At 38.7% G+C, this 18,018-nt stretch overlaps 1 protein-coding gene across 2 annotated transcripts in view; it reads left to right on the forward strand.

Annotated features, from left to right (window-relative positions):
- TBCD (tubulin folding cofactor D) overlaps window positions 1-18,018 on the forward strand; it is a 128,667-nt gene that overhangs the window by 66,417 nt on the left and 44,232 nt on the right. For both annotated transcript variants that reach the window (XM_014952916.1, XM_014952922.1), the window contains 7 exons: window positions 2,138-2,167; window positions 5,794-5,879; window positions 9,740-9,820; window positions 10,577-10,650; window positions 11,559-11,676; window positions 13,180-13,240; window positions 14,283-14,305. In XM_014952916.1, coding sequence (XP_014808402.1) covers window positions 2,138-2,167; window positions 5,794-5,879; window positions 9,740-9,820; window positions 10,577-10,650; window positions 11,559-11,676; window positions 13,180-13,240; window positions 14,283-14,305 — 473 coding nt within the window. The remainder of the gene's footprint in view (window positions 1-2,137; window positions 2,168-5,793; window positions 5,880-9,739; window positions 9,821-10,576; window positions 10,651-11,558; window positions 11,677-13,179; window positions 13,241-14,282; window positions 14,306-18,018) is intronic.

Genomic DNA, 18,018 nt, shown 5'->3' on the forward strand with positions numbered 1-18,018 from the left:
TACTAATACCTATGCTTGTAAGCAGTGGTTACAGTTGTATTTTTTTTAATAAAAAACCCTAATCAATTAGGTCTAAATTAACATTAGCTGTTAATACATCAGATGATTGCTAAGTATTTTTGTCATGCTACTGGACTATTTCTTAGATCTTTGTGATTGTTTTACTGAGTTAAAAAATGAAATGGTGATATAGCAGGGGAATTTTAAAATTCCTACATTAAGTAAACAAACCGTGTGAAATCTTTAGGTACAACAGCTTTTTTGCTGTAGCATTGTCTATAGGCCCCTATATATCTTTTTTCAATGATTTTGCTGCTATAAATTTAATTCCTGGGCCTATGGATACATTGTAAGTAGAATAAAACTTTCATTGGTTTGAGAACAGATTTACATTGCTTGGATAACATAGTTTCTGATGGAAAAAGGGGGGGGAAAAAGGCTTTACAGATTTTTTATCTTTAAGGTACTTAACAGTATATTTTTAAAAGAAATGGTAATGCAGTGATTATTGAATCCCTTGGATATGATAGTTGAGAGCATAATCCTTGCTGAGCCCTCCCTATGCTGAGTAAAAGGTCCCAATAGCATACGGGGATCTAATGCTATCAGGTGAGTAAAAAGAAATAACTGATGCTTGGTGACATGAGACGATGTCCTGGCAAATCCTGGCTGGGGCGTGTGTTGGTGGAGAGGTCAGGAGGAACAAACCCATGTGAGAAGCTGGGCTACAGCACGCAACGATGAAGGAGCGGAGGGCATTGCTGCAGCTCCTGTTCCTGTTCAGGAAGGCTGTGTATGTGTTGCCCAAGGGTGTAGCCACGCTGCCACTGCTGCGGATGGCCCATGCCGTGCTGCCGCAGGCAATCCTCAACTGGTTACCTTGGGGCCACCGCTGGCAGCCTGGCTGCCACTGGGACTGGGCTAAGGTGGGCTCCCAAACCTGTGAGACGGCTGGTGAGTGGTTTAGAGTCAGCCTGGGCTACGTGTCCCGCCATGGAGACACTGCAAGCAGAAGCCAAACGAGCCTGGGCAAGTCTAGAGGAACTGGAATCGTTATCCGAACCAGCCGTAACCCCAGAAACGCACTCAGAGACTCGGGCTGCATTAGGGCTTGCTTCACCCCTGCGCTGGGAGCGCTTGCTCCACAAGTGGAGTACGATCCCCCGGTGAGCTAACTTAACCTCTTGTTTTTACAGCTGCATTGCCACATCGTACAGTATTTGTGGAGGAAATACAGGAGCTCTGCCTGACAAAGTTCTTGTGGCATTTTCAGTAAAGATTTGGACTTCCCCCCGTACGTTAAATAGCAGATAACTGTCAGGTGACAAGTGCTGCCCATCGCTGGGGCTTTGTGTTTGTAGAGAGAGTGACGTTCCCTAAGAGAAACATCCAGAAAATGATAATCTCTCCTCTCTGAAAAGTGCTAAAATCTACCGGTTTTATTAGATTTATGACTATATAGTCTTTTAAGGAACAAAAAAAAACCTGTTTTTTTTGGGAGAGGGAGAAAATTCAACTAGGGAGGAGAGTTTAGTAGGTTTTATTCTCTGTAGTTACAAGTAGAGAGATTGACTTTATGGTTGTGTCCGGTGCAAGATTTTGAGTTTATTTAATGCAAAACACAAGAAACATACACGAATTTTATCTTCAGGTTTTAGAATTTCAGTGTCTTGACATGTTTTCAGATGTGTATCTTTCAAGTAAGTATTGCATTCGCGATATTCTTTGTCTGAAGCTGTCATTGACAAAGAATCATATTTTGCCTACTGTTAGCAAATTGCGCTGAAGTAGTCAGACAGAAGTGAGCTGGCTCAATTTCTGTTGTCTGCTGGTATTGACTTTCAATTCCAGTGCGAAGCCTTGTGTCACTACTCAAAAGCACTCCTGTGGGTGTGACTGGTTTAATAAACTTGCATTCTTAAACTGCTGTCATGCAACATACAGCTTTAAGAACACCAGAACGTAGAGACGCAGAAACAAAAAAGCCCTCTGGGCTTGTTCTACTGACAAAGCTTACTTTATTTAAAAAAGAAAAGCCATGGGTCATTTATATTGTTGTATGTTTTGAATTCATCATCTGGTGTTTATCAAAAAGCAAACCTGACTCGTTTTGGTATGTTTGTTCTCTGTTCCTTAGGCTGCCTTCCAGGAGAATGTTGGGAGACAGGTATGGTGACTTCCCTCAATCTTCATTCATTCCTGCCTTGGAGGTTACTTACTGTAAACCTGTAGCACCTAAAATCAAAATTAGACGCTGTGGCTTCAGAGAAATTGAGCAAAAGGATGTCACAAAATAATTATTTTTGTTATCAGCAAACAGGTTCTTGTGGAATGTTTTCCTAAGATGTGAGTTTTATTCTAGTATTCTGGTTTTGGAAGAAAACAATCTTTCTGGTAATTTTAAGTCATTCTGAAGAGCAAACCCAGCATATATGATGGCAATTACACACCTTGTAAATGGCAACACTCTTAAAGCAGGAAAAAGCCCAATTTTATGGTTATTCTTTTCTTTCATTGACTTTTTGGTTTTCAGTAGAAGTGGGACAGCTGAAGTGTGCTGCCCAGTCTTTGCTGTGGTTGGTGACACAACAGTGAACTGGGCTTGAGAGTCCTCAACTCAGTGTTTGGGTTTGCCTGTTGTACCCTAATGCTACTGTCTAGATATTTTAAGGAATCTGTTACTTTTGGAGATACCTAAGTGCTTTGAAAAAAAGTATTGTGGTAGGTTCTTATGTAACTTCACAATGTTTAAGTAGTTAAAACGCTCAAACAACTTTGATTTACAACCTTGGAGGAGAAGCAAATAGGGTCAAGGCTTGGAGCTTAAAGTTTTCTGGTTTCTCATCAGAACTAATAAAGCTGAATATACAACTTAGAGGGGCGGGCAAAAGTGGGGGAAGATGATTCAGTGGTTCTTGTGCCAGAGCGGTACACGCGAGCATGGTTAAAGCAAATTTTATTCTCAATGAGATATTCTTTAAGGGATGTTTGTTAAAATGCTGTCTTGTTTTCCCTGATGGCATTCCTGAAGACCTCTGTGTTATGAGCTAGGATATTATTCCTTTAGAGCTACAGGCATTAAGAAATGTGTCCCTAACTGGTGTATTTCTAGATAGAGTTAGGTTAATAGCAGAGAAGGGGTGTGAGAAGACTAGGAGGAAGAGGTTAATTATTTTTGGTGGCCTGACCCAAGTAGGTCTGTGCTAAGTGGAAGCCAACGTGATTCTTCCCTGGTCTGTAGTCAATGCCCGGAGCCATTGGTCAGCACCCAGCACCTCCTGCTGCTCCCACTCCAGGAGCAACCCAAGGAAGTAAACACCCTCAGGGACTGCAGTTCCAGGGGAAATAGGGGTCTGGGTACTGCAGGTCTTGTGGAGTTTCTTATTTCTTAGTCAGAGGAGCACAGTCTACGTTAGTTAACAACCAGAAAGTTTGCGTATCGATTCTGCTTTGAGGCAAGATGCAAATTTGTCAGTGTTGGTAGAACAAGCAACAATTTTAGCTTATATATTGGCATGTTAAGGAGGAGTTTGCCGTGAAATACTGAGTTTTCATGGCATGAAGAATGCTGTCAGTCTCCAACTGGTTCCTGTAGAAGTTCAGCTGTAGGTCTTGTGGAGTTTCTTATTTCTTAATCAGAGGAGCACAGTCTAAGTTAGTTAACAACCAGAAAGTTTGCGTATTGATTCTGCTTTGAGGCAAGATGCAAATTTGTGTTGGTAGAACATACAACAATTTTAGCTTATATATTGGCACGTTAAGGAGGAGTTTACCATGAAATACTAAGTTTTCATGGCATGAAGAATGCTATCAGTCTCCAACTGGTTCCTGTAGAAGTTCAGAAGTTTTACTTATGGAACCATTCCTTACTGCCTAGGAAAATGGTTACTTCATCGGTAGATACACCCTCTGTAGTTCTTTACCTGGATGTAATGTGTTGAAAGAGACACCCTTTCTCTGAATTGGAAGGAGCTAAAACATTTTCTCCAGCTGAAGTAACAACCTCTGCTACTAAATAGGTGGAGAAGAAAGTTGACCTGGCCCTTTTCCCAGTTCCTGCTGCCTCGGCCCGTCCTCGGCCCCAGCGCTGCCTTCTATGGCCTCAGAAAAAACAGCCATTGCAACTTTCACTTCATCTAAATGAAAACCTTGAAAAATTTGAAGGCTTTTTTTAAAGCCCCAGCGCCTCTATGGCCTCAGAAAAAACAGTCATTGCAACTTCCACTTCGTCTAAATGAAAACCTTGAAAAATTTGAAGGCTTTTTTTAAGCCTAAACCATGAGAAATGCACATACTTTTAATAAGACAAACTTTTGTATTGGAGAAATAAGTTGTAAGTGTTTTGACAGAATAGAAAGGGGTAGTTTTTCCCCTGAGGTCTGTTGCTCCCCTCGGCCATGACCTCTGTACTCTTGAACTTGTTTTCAGGAATTTTGCCGTCTTCCCGACATGTACCGCCGCACCGTCACCTTCGGTGAGATGGCATCAAATTGGCACACTTACAGCCAAGTAATAAATAGCAAGCTCCAACTAGGAGCTGGAACTGCAATTGCTTAGCTGTGATTTCCCTTGAGTACAGCATGCATTCTTATGTATTTACTTGTCTGCCATCTTGTTTGGCTATAAATCATACCCAGCTATTTCTCATTTCGTTTTTCTCCCTGATGGGTGTTTCGTTGGGCTTTTGAAGAGTACATTAATTTCACAGTTATGAGGGCTTGCAGGTAGTCTCTTGGATAAGCCATAAATATTCTGTCTGTCCTTGGTTCAGACAGATTCCAGGCCTGTTTTTTGGGACTGATGGGTGCGTTTTTCTCCCTGATCGGTGGTTCATTGGGCTTTTGAAGAGTACATTAATTTCACAGTTATGAGGGCTTGCAGGTAGTCTCTTGGATAAGCCATAAATATTCTGTCTGTCCTTGGTTCAGACAGATTCCAGGCCTGTTTTTTGGGACTGTTGGAATTATGCTTCCCAGAATGAGACCTCCACAGTAGCCGACAGCTTCCCACTACCTGCAGGATCTACTTCTTCAGTTATTCAGGCTTAGATCTAGAGATATTTTCTACATTTTTGCATGGCTGTAGCCTAATGTGGAAGGGATGACTGAGCTGTAAACAAACAAAACTGTATCCTATCCAGAACCTGTACTTCCACACAGCCTTATTGCTTAAATACCATATGATTGTCCCTTTGGGAAGGGAGCATGCTGTCTTTCAGTTGGCTATTTTCCATTTGTACTTAATTATGGCCTCTGGAGGCTTTGCTGCCTCCTCCGTTCCAAAACACAGCTGCGCTGCGTAATACTGTGTTAGTCAGTCACAGCCAATCAAAGTTCCGGATATCTGAATTGTATTGCTTATATAAAAAGGCAAATTTTGCATATTTAGAGAATATTTCTTCTAAAACCAGAAATTTTTGATCTGCATTGTCAGAAGTGTGATAATTCTGTAGGATTCAAAGAGAATTTTTCTTCTAAAACCAGAAATTTTTGAGCTGCGATGTCAGAAGTGTGATAATTCTGTAGGATTCAATGTTTCAGGCTTTGCTGGGAAACTGATATTCTTTCTAAAAACACTAACCCCAATTTTTTAGTTCATTAATAAGTAAGTCATAAAATGTATTTGTAAGTAGAAGCAAATAGAAGTAATTGAACTGCCATGTGATCTACATGTGATGCATTCCTTGATGCCTAATTTTATATGTTTTCAACAATGTTGCCTATTTGGAAAGTATTTTATGTTTTTAAATAATATTTTCTTTCTTTTCCTCCCTCTTCCCTATGATGTTTGTAGGGCACTTTTCCCCATGGCATAGACATTCTAACTGCAGCTGATTATTTTGCTGTTGGTAACAGAGTTAACTGTTATCTGACTATAAGGTAAGTTTGCAAACATTAGTTTTCCTAAACATGAGGGACCTCTTTTACATAATGAAATATTTGTCTGATTGTTTCACCTTACTGAACATTGTGTTTATTACTGTTGGTTTTGAATAAATTACAATTTTATTTTTCTTATTTCTGCATCAGACTGCTTATTATGCATAAGGCACAGTGAAAATGTGCCCGTGATTTCCTTGCCTATGCGAGGAAGCAGCCAAGAGGCAATATTTGCAGTTGTCACAAAGCTGTCTGAGCTGGTCAAGATTAGAGAAGGCGAGGGGATTTTGAAGAGCTGTTGTAAAAAAAGAGGCTGCTGTGGTGGCAGATAGGCTCTGATGTGGGTAAAAAAAATAAACTAATACCCAATTTAAAAATATAATTTGTGCAAGTTGTTGAATTTGTGGTCTGTGCGTAGACCTTTAACTTGAGTGCTTATAGTTTTCATAGGTAGCTCAGTGAAAACCTACCCACAGTATGCAACAGTGTCTGAAAACACAAAGTGATCACTGCAGTCTGGAGTCTGCAAAGAATGTAATGGGAAATACTGAAACTGGTGTGGTGCTCTTATAAACCAGTGGCTTGTCTTGGAATACTGTGTTCTCTTCTGGTCAGCTATCTGAAAATACAATACAGCTGAAGTCAGGGGAATTCAGAGGCACGTTGGGTGCACAGGATGACTACAGTGAACGTAAGGTTGCACTTCCTCATGAGGAGATGAGAAAGGCCAAGGGCTGGGTTCTCGCTTTAGTTGTCCAAGACAGGCAGTCTAGCCGGGGCGTCTCGCCTCCCCATAGCCAAGGCAGAGAGACAGCACCTACAGGAGGTGATTCAGACTGTTTCAGATAGGGCAGATAAATTGCCCCATAGAGTTGCATGTTGCTCAGAAGCCAACAGGTTGGAAAGGCTTGAAGAGCTTATATTCTTGGGGAACAGAAGTAGCAAACAGGTCTATGATGGTTTATGTTCCATCCCCAGCTTTGGGACTTGCAATGAGCAGTTCAAGATTATTTGCACTGGAACCCTCTTTCCTCTCCTTGACTTTTTCTTTTTTTATTGGTCTGTCCACCTCTGTATTGTCCCTTTTGGGCACAATCATTTCAGGCTGTACATCTGTTCACCTTTTACCTACCCTTGTTCCTTCTGGGGTCCACACCCTCCTCCTACACCCTTCCCCAGAGCTCCCGCCTACAGAGCGGAGATGGGGAGAGCGCGGGGGCTCGGTGGTTGATGCTCTAGATCCAGACAGTGTCAACGGGATTTCTGAAACACTGCCTTTTAGTACTAGTGAAAAATCAAAAATATTAAAAATCGACAAAGCAGTTTTTATTTTGTCTCTTTTATAATTTTGGCTTGAAGACTAATGATGTTCTCCTTACTTGTTGCGAGCTGAATTCTTAATTTCTTTTTTTTTTTTTTAAATGCTCATTCATAACTCCTTTCGTTGTGATTTCTAGGGTTTTTGTAGGAATCTTACTTATAAATAAGTAAAAAAATATTTTTACTTGATTGATTTCTTTCTTCCATTTTTGTGTCTTTCTTTAAATTGTGCAACAGAAAGAATGAATTTGTAAATTCTTTATAAATAATCTGAGGCACTGTGTAGCATGATTACTAAGTTATTAATCGAGAGTTATTAATCAAACTCTTCTTTGTAAACTATTTGTCATCTCATTCATTATATTACTTTCCAAAATCTTCACCGCTTCGCTCTTCAAGCAGGGTGTAATTATTTGGGTCAATACTTAATTATTTCCTTATTTTTGCCTGAGTAACATCAAAGGAAAAGTAAATAAGCATATATTTGGCTGTACAGAAATCAAGTATCGTTATGATGTGGTAGGAAGAATGGACCTTTCTGATCGTTATGCCTTCAGGTGGTGTAATTGTTTATGTAGCTGGAAAAAGCTGCTTGAGGTTCATATTCCAGATCTCAAACCTTTAGCTGTCCTTCCCCTGCCCCGATACACCAGTCACGGGATGCTCTGTAGGGAGCTTGGTACGACCCGATTCCTTTGGGCAATAAAAGGTCAAAAAAGATGGGTCAGTTTCTACAGCTGACTTTGAGTTTCATTAATAAATGGTGATGTAGTCTTGTAGAGAGGCACTATCATACTCAAAAAAGATGGGTGTCAGTTTCTACAGCTGACTTTGAGTTTCGTTAATAAATGATGATGTAGTCTTGTAGAGAGGCACTATCATATATATTTATACATATGATATATATGATGTGTATAGATAGTTGCTTATATACTTTAAAATCTAAATATTTTTATGCAAGTTTTTCACACTGGGTGCCCTTTTGAAACTTTTTCAGCTCAAATATGGTAATCTCTGTCTGAGGGTGGAAGGTAGAGGAAACCCATTTTCTATGAACTGGGAGTAAAGAGATGATGTGATCCCAGGAGTTCTGGGCTTGGTAAAAGCAGAGTGAAGGGAGAAATTGCTTAGTCTTGGTAGAATGGAATACAAAAATCTTACCAGCAGCTTTATCAGGAAAGTTGGACTTGCATCCAAGGCTACTTGCATTAAATACTCAGTAGGGTAGAAGAGATGAGGATTGTAGTTAAACTAAAATTGAAAGTGGGATTGGGCTTTAGACATGCCCAAGAGATCAACTTTGAGTTGGGCAAAGAAGTTCAGATTAAAATGGTTGGAAAGAATGGTGAGAGCTGAAAGTAGGACCCAAAAAGCAACTATGAAGAAGAGAGGAGAATTCAGATATTTCAGGGGAAGCGTGTCTGTTGTGGTGTGTTCTTCCAGAATGGGGAAAGGAACCAAAGAGTATGAATTTTCTCATTTCTCTGCTGGCATCAGCAACCAGTTAAGCCCAGTGTCTAATCCCTCTAGAGCTCGAAGCCGTGGTAGATAGTACTTCTCTATCCTCTGTTGGCTTAAGTGGCTGAGGTCTGTGCTGTGGATTTAAGGATTCCTACTCTTCTGATGAATTCCCAGATACCAGTATAGTAACATGCAACAGCATTTGGGTTTTGTCTTTGTTTTGCTTCTAATTACACACACATATATTAATGGAACACTATTATGGCTGTAAAGTTAATCACTCAAAAGATATGAAAAGGTGAAATTAAGGTAATATGTGTGTCCTTAATTTCGTTCCTTTGTGTGTGCAGTTTTGACACAAACGTGCTCTGCTGATTGTTTAGCTTTCCAAGATTATTAAACGCACATCAGATGTACCGAAAAAACATTTCACTTCTGTTGACCTTAGCTTTCAATAGTTGATGCATCTGAAGATTGGAAAGCGAGTGTGGCTGTAAGGTTAGGTAACAGGGGGTTAGTTCTGGTGTTCCCTTACATCTCAGGTCTTGACTTTGCAGCTTTAAATATTATTTTTTTTGTCAGAATTGACTTTTTGTGTGTGTTTGATTATTAAAAAGGACAAGTTGAGAACCCATACTCAATTTCAGACTATTGTGTTTATGAAGATGTAGCACATTTCTTTAACTTAATTTTACTTTATACTGTGGTTTGCATCATTGATACATTTCTCCAATTTGAAATAATTATACAGGTTAATATACACATACATCTTTTTTCAAATGTAACCATGGGTATTGAATGTTTATTTTTGCTTTTTGTTGCTGTTGAGCTTTTTATAAGTGTAGTAGTTTTTATAGAGAATCTGAAAGAGTTCTACAAAGCGATTTAACTTTTTTTTGAATAATTGTAAAATATTTCCTATTGCATTATTTCATTCAGCTGCATATCATTTAGGAGAAGGCATGTTTAAGTAATTTTTTTTGGTTGCTTTAAAACTAGAGGATTTAAATCTTTGGAGTAGCTTGTGTTAAAATGCACAAGGATGTTGATTCTCTCTCTGTATGGACGTTCTTTTTCAGTGTGTATATTGCTGGCTTTCCTGAGTATACCCAGCCAATGATCGATCACTTAGTTAACATGAAGATTAACCACTGGGATAGGTGAGTTCATAAAATCTAATTATTAATATCCAGGAATTGACTGTTCTGCGTATCATACTTTCCTAGATTATTTTTGTAAATTTTACTTATACTAGAGTTTGCAATAGCATTTGACTGAAGGAAACTGGACAAGTAATAGCTGATACCTGCCTAGCATATTGTCACTTGAAACATGCTTATGAATTTTGTCTTTTTGCCATGACCTCAATCTGTTAATAGATTAATAAAACACTTTTATATGGTATATAGTGTATGTGAGGGGTAAACACCATCACCATACAATTATCATAATTAAAGTAGATTTCATGCATAGAGATGGTGCTTAGTCATATGCAGTGTTCATGAAGATTAAAATATGTACATAGAACACAAGTGAGATTATATCAGTACTGATAATAGTTTGCATCATGAGAAATAATAATAGTTTACTGTAGTGTCCCTGCCAATGCATAGAATGAGCCCTCAGGTTCTGCCATCCACACGTACGTTGTTCTTTGTCTCTTTCAGCCATGAGTTCTGTTGCTGTAGGTAAAAGCTAGCTGTAGGCTCTCTGTTTGGTCCACTCTTTTGTTTTCTTGGCTTTTTTTGAGGGGAGGAAGCATTGGTTGGACAGAGAATACTGTAATTTTTAGTATTGCTGGAGTCTTTGTTTTGGTACGGGACAAGAGTCCCGTCCTGACATTATTGTTTTTAATACATTACTTCTGCTAAATTGCTAATCCCAAAAAATCCAAAAATGCTTTTTTACATTTTCAGTGTTATTCGAGAACTTTCAACCAAAGCTCTGCATAATCTTACTCCACGGGCTCCTGAGTACATGGCAAATGTGGGTAGGTAACAAAAAAGTTCTGCGTAATGGGCCGTACCAAGCCTTCTAGCCTGTGTAGCAAAAATGCGCCAAGAAGACTTAGAACAGGCACCATGACTTGATAAAAAGTAAGATTTCCCCTGCAACTTAATACAGTGTAGTGACGCTAATAGCTTTACCACTTCTCAGGTTTTATGCAAAAATTATAAAATACTGCCAGATCTTTTTCTGCCAGGGGACTGGACTCTAGTTTTCCGGCTACACCGGACCCTACCAGTTCCAAGATTCTGAGATGAATAAATGGGTGCAGTTCTGTTGCAAGAATTCAGGCAGCCAGCCCTCAAATTCCTAGCTTTTGTTTTCTTGATACGGCTTTGATGTCGTAAAGGGTGGGGGGATCTGTTTTGTCTTGTCCAGTCTGACATCTTCCCAGGAATTCCTTTTGGCTTGGTGTGTGCGTGATCAAATGCTTCTCAGTGTGAATTGAGGATCCTGTGCTCAGCCCACTCGAGATGCTGAGGATGGATCAGCTGCTTCACCCTATGGCTGAGAGAGCAGCTGACACCCAGGGAATCTCTACTTACAGATCTTACCCTGGAGCAGGCTGGGAAGGTGGCAGTTTGCATGGAAATAAAATTCCATGGAAGTGCAAGCCTCATTTCTCTTACGCTCAACTAGCACAATAGTATTTTATTTACTCCAGAGTGCTAGCTGCAAGTACAGAGTTTCTTGGTGTGCTTTAGTATGGTTTGTCAGGATTTTCTTATATTTTTTTAAACTTGGGTTTCATATGATGGCCAGGATAAACTGGCTTGACTTTCCAGAAATGGTTTTCCCATGCTATTTCTAGGCAGACGTGTTTACATTTAGACCCATGATCTATCACTATGCTTTGTTTAAAAAAATATGTATTATTTTAATCTCTTTCAGTTTTGCCAAGACTTCTGCCTTTATCAGTGGGCACGGATCTGCACACTCGCCACGGGGCAATTCTTGCCTGTGCTGAGATCACCCATGCACTGTGTAAACTGGCAGAAGAGAATAATAGGTATAAATGCAAGATTATCTCGACTATAAATTTTCCTTTCATGTCTGGTCTATTGAAAGCTTCCTGAGTATAATTATGGAAATCTCCATCTTACTGAACTTCTTTTCCATTGAAATTTTGTTTGTTTTGATCAGTCATGCCAAGCCTTCACCTCTTATTCAGTGATGTTATAACCTTAGGTCTAAATTCATCATTAGGAAAGTGAGATCATTTGTGGTCTTACCTGGAGAGTCCAAAGTTATCATTTAAATATAGATTAAATCCCCTCTCCCCATAAGTGTACTCTCTTCCTGGTGAGGGGACAGTCTTTTGTCTTCAGTGTTAGAGAAATAGCTTCTCATATACCTTTTTGATTTAATTGCTGCTGCTGAGTGCTGGGCCATATATATATATATATATGTATATATACACACACACATATACACATATATATATATTTACAGACACACACATATATATGAGTGTATGTGTGTGTATTACATATAGGTGATGTAGCCAGGATAATTGACAACATTATTTGAGATGTTTTGCTTTAATGTTGCGATTAAAGAAATGAGTAATTTACCTTTTCTTTCTTTCACAAGAATCACTTGTGGAAAAAAAAGGTTGAAAATCCTTATTGCAAAAACTAGAATTTGGAAGTTACAGTAGCTGTAAAATTTTATACCATTGGGATTTAAATTAGGATGAGCAGCTGTTTAAGATCAAGGTAGTGGAAAATAAGACTCCAGAGTGCGATCTTCACAAAAATAAGTACAGTTCTGCAGGACTTATAAATATATGTATACTGAAGAATTATATTTAAAAAAACAAACAGGTTTTCTGGGTCATTTTCATTCTAAAAGTTGGATGATTACTCTCTGATTAACCTTTTTTATTTTACTTCTGAGAACATTCTGTTGCAGTCATACAAAGATATCTGAAGTGGTGAACTCTAACAAATTTAATGTTGTCATTGTTTGTACAAGGTAAATATACTGAGATGAACACAAATAATAGACATCAAAAGTGTGCACTGATTTTTACGGCTTTAATTATTGACAAATAGGAATAGTATTTGCCAGCAGTGTCTTAGCAGAAGAATTTGTGCTTATCTTAAGAGTTCCCTTTTCAAGCAAGTTGCAAAGTTAGAGGAGAAGATGCAGAGCATTTTTAGCAGTAGGAAGTACTTGAAATTGATAGAAAAATCACAGAAGTGTTGGGAGTCCAAAAATACAGCTGAGCTGAGAAGGACTATCGGTGTATTACTGATTATAAAGTTATTAGTAAGTGACACTAATTTTTTATAGCCCTTTGAGAATGAGTTTGCTACATCATAAAGAAAGAACTTACGTTATCATGTTTGCTGAATTATTTAAAATTAAATATTGCATATTTCTGTTGAGCATAATTTGGAAATCACATGATTGTTTTTCTGTTTGAAAGTACAATGAAGTCATGGGGAAAAAAATAATTTATACCATCATTAGGAAACTAATCTTAAAAATTTTTATCCCTTTACAGATCTATAACATATTATTTCAGTGAAGAATCATTGGAGGGACTTAAGCAAATCCATCCAGAGGTTTGTAGCATATAAGTCATATTCTGTATTTCAGCTGGTGCATTGTCTTTACCTCTGCTTGTGACAAATAAAGTCTTGTCCTGCTCATAGTAATTTAAAATGAGTCTATGGAGATAATTTTGCCCAACTTGTCCCTTAAGTCATCCCTTTGTTTTTTTTTTTTCCCTTCCTTTTGGCTGCTATTTCTTCACCTTATGGAACAGACAATACTTCAGCATTCAGGCTCCTACTTGTTTTCTGCAGTATCTGTAGTACCTTCAGCCCCAGTTCCGAGGTGCTGGAGCTGTCAGGCTCCACTGTTCACCTCTTGTGCTTTAAAGGACATAAGTTCTTGCTTAATTTTCTGCATAGGTGAAAGCTGCTGCTACAGGGTGAAAAGGCGTCTTTGTCCTCATTTCACTTTCTCATGTTGAAATGCCCAAAAGCTTGATCAGCAGCACCTGTACTGTGCAGTGGCCTTCAGCTGTTACCATACTTTCCAGTTTCTGCTGTGGTCTGTTCTTATAATTAATCTGTGAAGTTGGTGTAAACTCTTTCTTTCTAAAAATTTGGTTTTTTTACACAGAAATTTGATAATCTCTGATTTTTGAAGATAGCCTACTGTAATGTTAACAATGAGATAACATTTTTCAGTCACATTTCAAATTTTGTTGTAGGGTTTTTCTGTTTAATTGGTAGCTAACAAAGTTATTTCCAATTTTGACACAATGCAGTATATCATCATTCTAAAGGGGCCAACTGCGGAAAGCAAATAACATTTTAAAAAGGCAAAGTAGCTTCCAGGGTATGTGCAGGAGCAGCTAGGTTTTGGAATTAAGAAACTTACTGCTTTATTAATGTGTTAAATTGAATGTAAAATGCAAATGGATATAGAGAATTTATTTTTAGAAAAACCTTTCCTTTGAATTTTATTCTAAAAAGAATCCAAAGTGTTGCATAGCTCACAATATATAGACCCTGCATGCCAGGAGGAAAAATGAAAACACTTATATCAGGCAAACCCTGCTAATACTAATGTTTGTTGCTTTCCCTCCACCCCCAGCTCTGCAGTCGCCAATTGTACAGGTAAGCAAATGGATGCAAAAAACCTATTTTTCATATTGCAAAGCATTGATTACAAGTAATGAAACCAGTAGGATTCTAGGGGTTTTCTGGTTTGTGGGAGGTGGTTACACCTTCCATAGCCTGCCAGTCTGGCCCAGTTCATCAGAGTGCAAAGACCATGCATTCCTTTGGCTTTGGCTGCCTGTTCCAGAGGCCGATGTCCTTTTATAATGGTTGGGATGTTTAGAGAGCGCGACTCGCAGGCGTGGTGATTAATGGGAAAGTGGTAAGTGCTGGTCGCAATATTGTGATAGAGGCAGTTAAAGAGAGGAAAGAATGTGGAACAGAATATGCTCACTAATCCATGGCTTCAGCACTGTGGAATGGATTTCTTCCCCATTATTCACCCGTGCTGGCATACTTATATATACTTATATAGACTTATGTCTATAGAAATGACCGTCAACTAATAAGTTAATGAGTCCAATTTTATTTTTTTAAAGGAGCTTTTATCTAAATTCTAGAGTTACTTTCTTCATCCTGTGTAATGAGTAGGCCAGGAGTATTACAAAAGGTTTGGTGGAATTTTTCAGCTCTTGTGCCAAAGAAAATGTGAACGAGTTTTCACTGAGTTGTTTTTATTTCCTATTTATTGAAGCTTCCAGGAAATAAAGGGGAGTTTCCCTAGGTAACTGTTAAGTAAATGTGAAATAGAACTGGTATGTGACTTCAGGGTTTGTTCCTAAATGTAAGGAAATCAAAACGTAATTAATGACTTGTATTCCCCAACAATTATATATGCCAATAAGAGGTTTTTTTCTGCTTTAACTGACAAATTCTTTGAGCTTTTGGGCAGTTCACTTCTTTTCACATGATATATCTGAAAATGGTGAACCTTAAGTAGTTTTTTGTGTAATTATTAATCATAATTTAAAGCTTTTTAATGTAAATTTTTGTATCCTGAAACTTTCTAGAAAAAAAGTTAAAATTTACTTCTTGAGGGTCGTATGTACCGATATGAAACTTCACTCAAAGTTAGCTCTTGCTGGTGGAGGGTTTTAATGCTGATACTGTATATTAGTGTCTTTGTGGGTGGCTGTCTTGGCTCCCATAAATTCTTTAATGTCAGGGTGGAGCTTGGGTGTAATTTGTTTTTGTCATAATGTGCACTTCTTGCACTTAATGGTATTTATAAGATGCCTACAGAAATGTTTTCATTCTAGATAAGACTTCTAATTCAACTCCAAGCAAAATTGATTCACTGCTGTTTACTCTAATACTTAGGCTGAGACAGAGATGTCTACTATAATCCATATTTTAAAATATCGGCATGCATAAAATATTTTAAAATAGGACAAGAAAAATAAACTAGGTTATAAAAACAAACCAGCAATTTGAGTATTGCTGGGCAAGCATTTAGTGAAACAAGCCAAACTTGTTTCATGATGAGTAATTATTGCACATAATATTCCAAAGATTTCCATTTGAGAAATTGCTACTGGGAATTTTCGGTGTAACAACATCTTGAAGGAATGTTGAAAACCTGTGTGTTTTATTTATTTGTGTTTCTAGTTTTTAAACTCCATTAACAAAAAGCATCAGGCCACGTCTTAACTGTTGATCAGCTATTTTGCTTTCAGTTCTGGCAACAAAATAGCTTGTTAGTCTTTTTGTGGACCAAATGATTTTTAATACTTTGATCAAGCTGTTTTCAGAAGTTGTGTTGGCCCATGAGAAAAGGAAAAGGAAGTAAAGTAAAAATACTGTGATTTTTATTTATTTTTTTTTTAAGTTGTAATTTAGAAATTTTAAGCTGGCTCATGAGGTTCTTGGTTGCCTAATGCTTATGGATTGCATTGAATCCATAAGTACTTCAAGTCAAAAAAGTTAAAGCCAAAGCACTGTGATGGAGACCTTCATTTAATTAACCATCTTGCTTTAAGCAGCTCTTGTCGTGTCTTTAACCTGGTTCTGAATGACGGCCATGAATTATCCTTCAGATGGAGTTTTGAGGTACTCTGCACAGTCTCTCAGTTTTGAGTATACTTGCAGCAATCACATTAGTTTATGCTAGTTGTAGAAATTCCCTTCCTCTACTGTATTACCTCTTTTTTTTAAGAAATGCAAGTATCTCTCTGTCTTCGTCTAAGTCCTTTCTGGGTTTGCCGTAGAGCGCTGAGAAGGGAGCCTGCAAGCCTGGGCATGTCAGTCTGTACTTCCTTCCATCAGTCTCCCTCCTGACACATGGGAGGCACAAGTTTGTCTTGAGGAGCTGGTTGGTTTCAGCATTTGCATGGGCACCTCCAGCTGCGGGTTGTGCAGGAGCCCGGCTCCTCTCTGCAGTGGGCACCAGTTCCAGCAAGTCCTATGCAAACCATGCACCTTCAACAGAGCAGTTGTCCCTTGGGCCTGGTTTGTGCTGTGTGGGTTATGCTATAGAGTTATAAAAATTAGCCTATATTTTGTTTGCTTTAAACTTTGCTTTTATATATATAAAAAAGTAAGACAGAAACTTGTGGTATCTGTTGCCTTAAGCTGCCTTACTTGGGGTGGGAAGTTTTTCTGCCAGTTTAAGCCCAGTGTTAATGGTCAGCCTAGTATATATTATACTTCCACTGAACCAACATGGTTACTATCTTTTTTTTTTTTTGTAGCACATATATTTCGGCAGTGCATCTAAGACCTTGCACTAGTTCTCAATATGAAAACTCCTCAAGAAAAAAACTATTTCTAATAGCAGTTCTGTTAAGATTCTTTAAAAATGCATCATCTGATGTAAGGTTCTTGACTGAATACTCAGCTGAATAGATGTTCAGAATTTTTTTTCCTCATTTCTTGTAGCCAGTTGTGAGTTTGATAATGTAGGTATTAATTCACAGAGTTGGGCAAGAAGATAATTTAGGGACAGATATGGAAGCGCTGCAGAGAGACGTGCTGGGCTTCTTCCAGGCAGTTGCACTGGGCTTCTGTAGCTCAGCAAATGTTGTATTTATTGGCCTTTGGGGTTCCTGTCAGAGCTGGGGACAGCGGGGTGTGCGGGGTTCGTCAGCGACTCCCACGCCGGGTGAGTCAGTGCCCGTGATGTGCTGCACCCCCAGCTCTGCTGCACCCTGAGCTCCTCCTCCTCACACCAGAAGAGGCCGGTTGCTTGCGTTACACGGTCAGCGGTGTGAGGAGAGCAATTTTGGGGTTTTAGAACAGCAAACAATGGAAGTTGGACTGGTGTCTGCAGAGTTTCAGCTTTTCCAGAAGAGTCCAGTAGCCTGGAGGTGTTGACAGGTGCTCGGCTAAAGAGAAACTCGGCTCGTTTCAAAGACCTTTAAGGTTGCAACGAATCTTGATGGTTTCAGGGCAAATGTATTTCTTGGCAGTCATCTATGCAAAAGAGCTTTTTTAGGCATATTAACTTAATCAGCAAATAATTCCAGCCTCGCAACAAAACTCATCTTAACAATTCTTCCAAGTTTAAATTATTTTTTGCATCCCGTAGCATGATGGTTCTAGGAGATCGAGCTGTACCACGTTCTGAAGAGTTATAAGGTGAAATACTTTTGCTACTAACTGAAGTCAAAGGTATCTCTTTCCTCCTCTGTCCCTTGTGAGAAAGCCATGTTGTAGTTCTACAGCCTGGACCTTTTAAAATACCTCAGTTCTATTTGGGACAAAGAGATCTCCTGGAAAATAATTGGTTACTATTCACACGGAGATGAAAATACCGATTCAGCAGGTGTTCT

The sequence above is a fragment of the Calidris pugnax genome, unplaced genomic scaffold (assembly GCF_001431845.1).
Source record: "Calidris pugnax isolate Ruff unplaced genomic scaffold, ASM143184v1 scaffold9, whole genome shotgun sequence".
Lineage (NCBI taxonomy): Eukaryota > Metazoa > Chordata > Aves > Charadriiformes > Scolopacidae > Calidris > Calidris pugnax.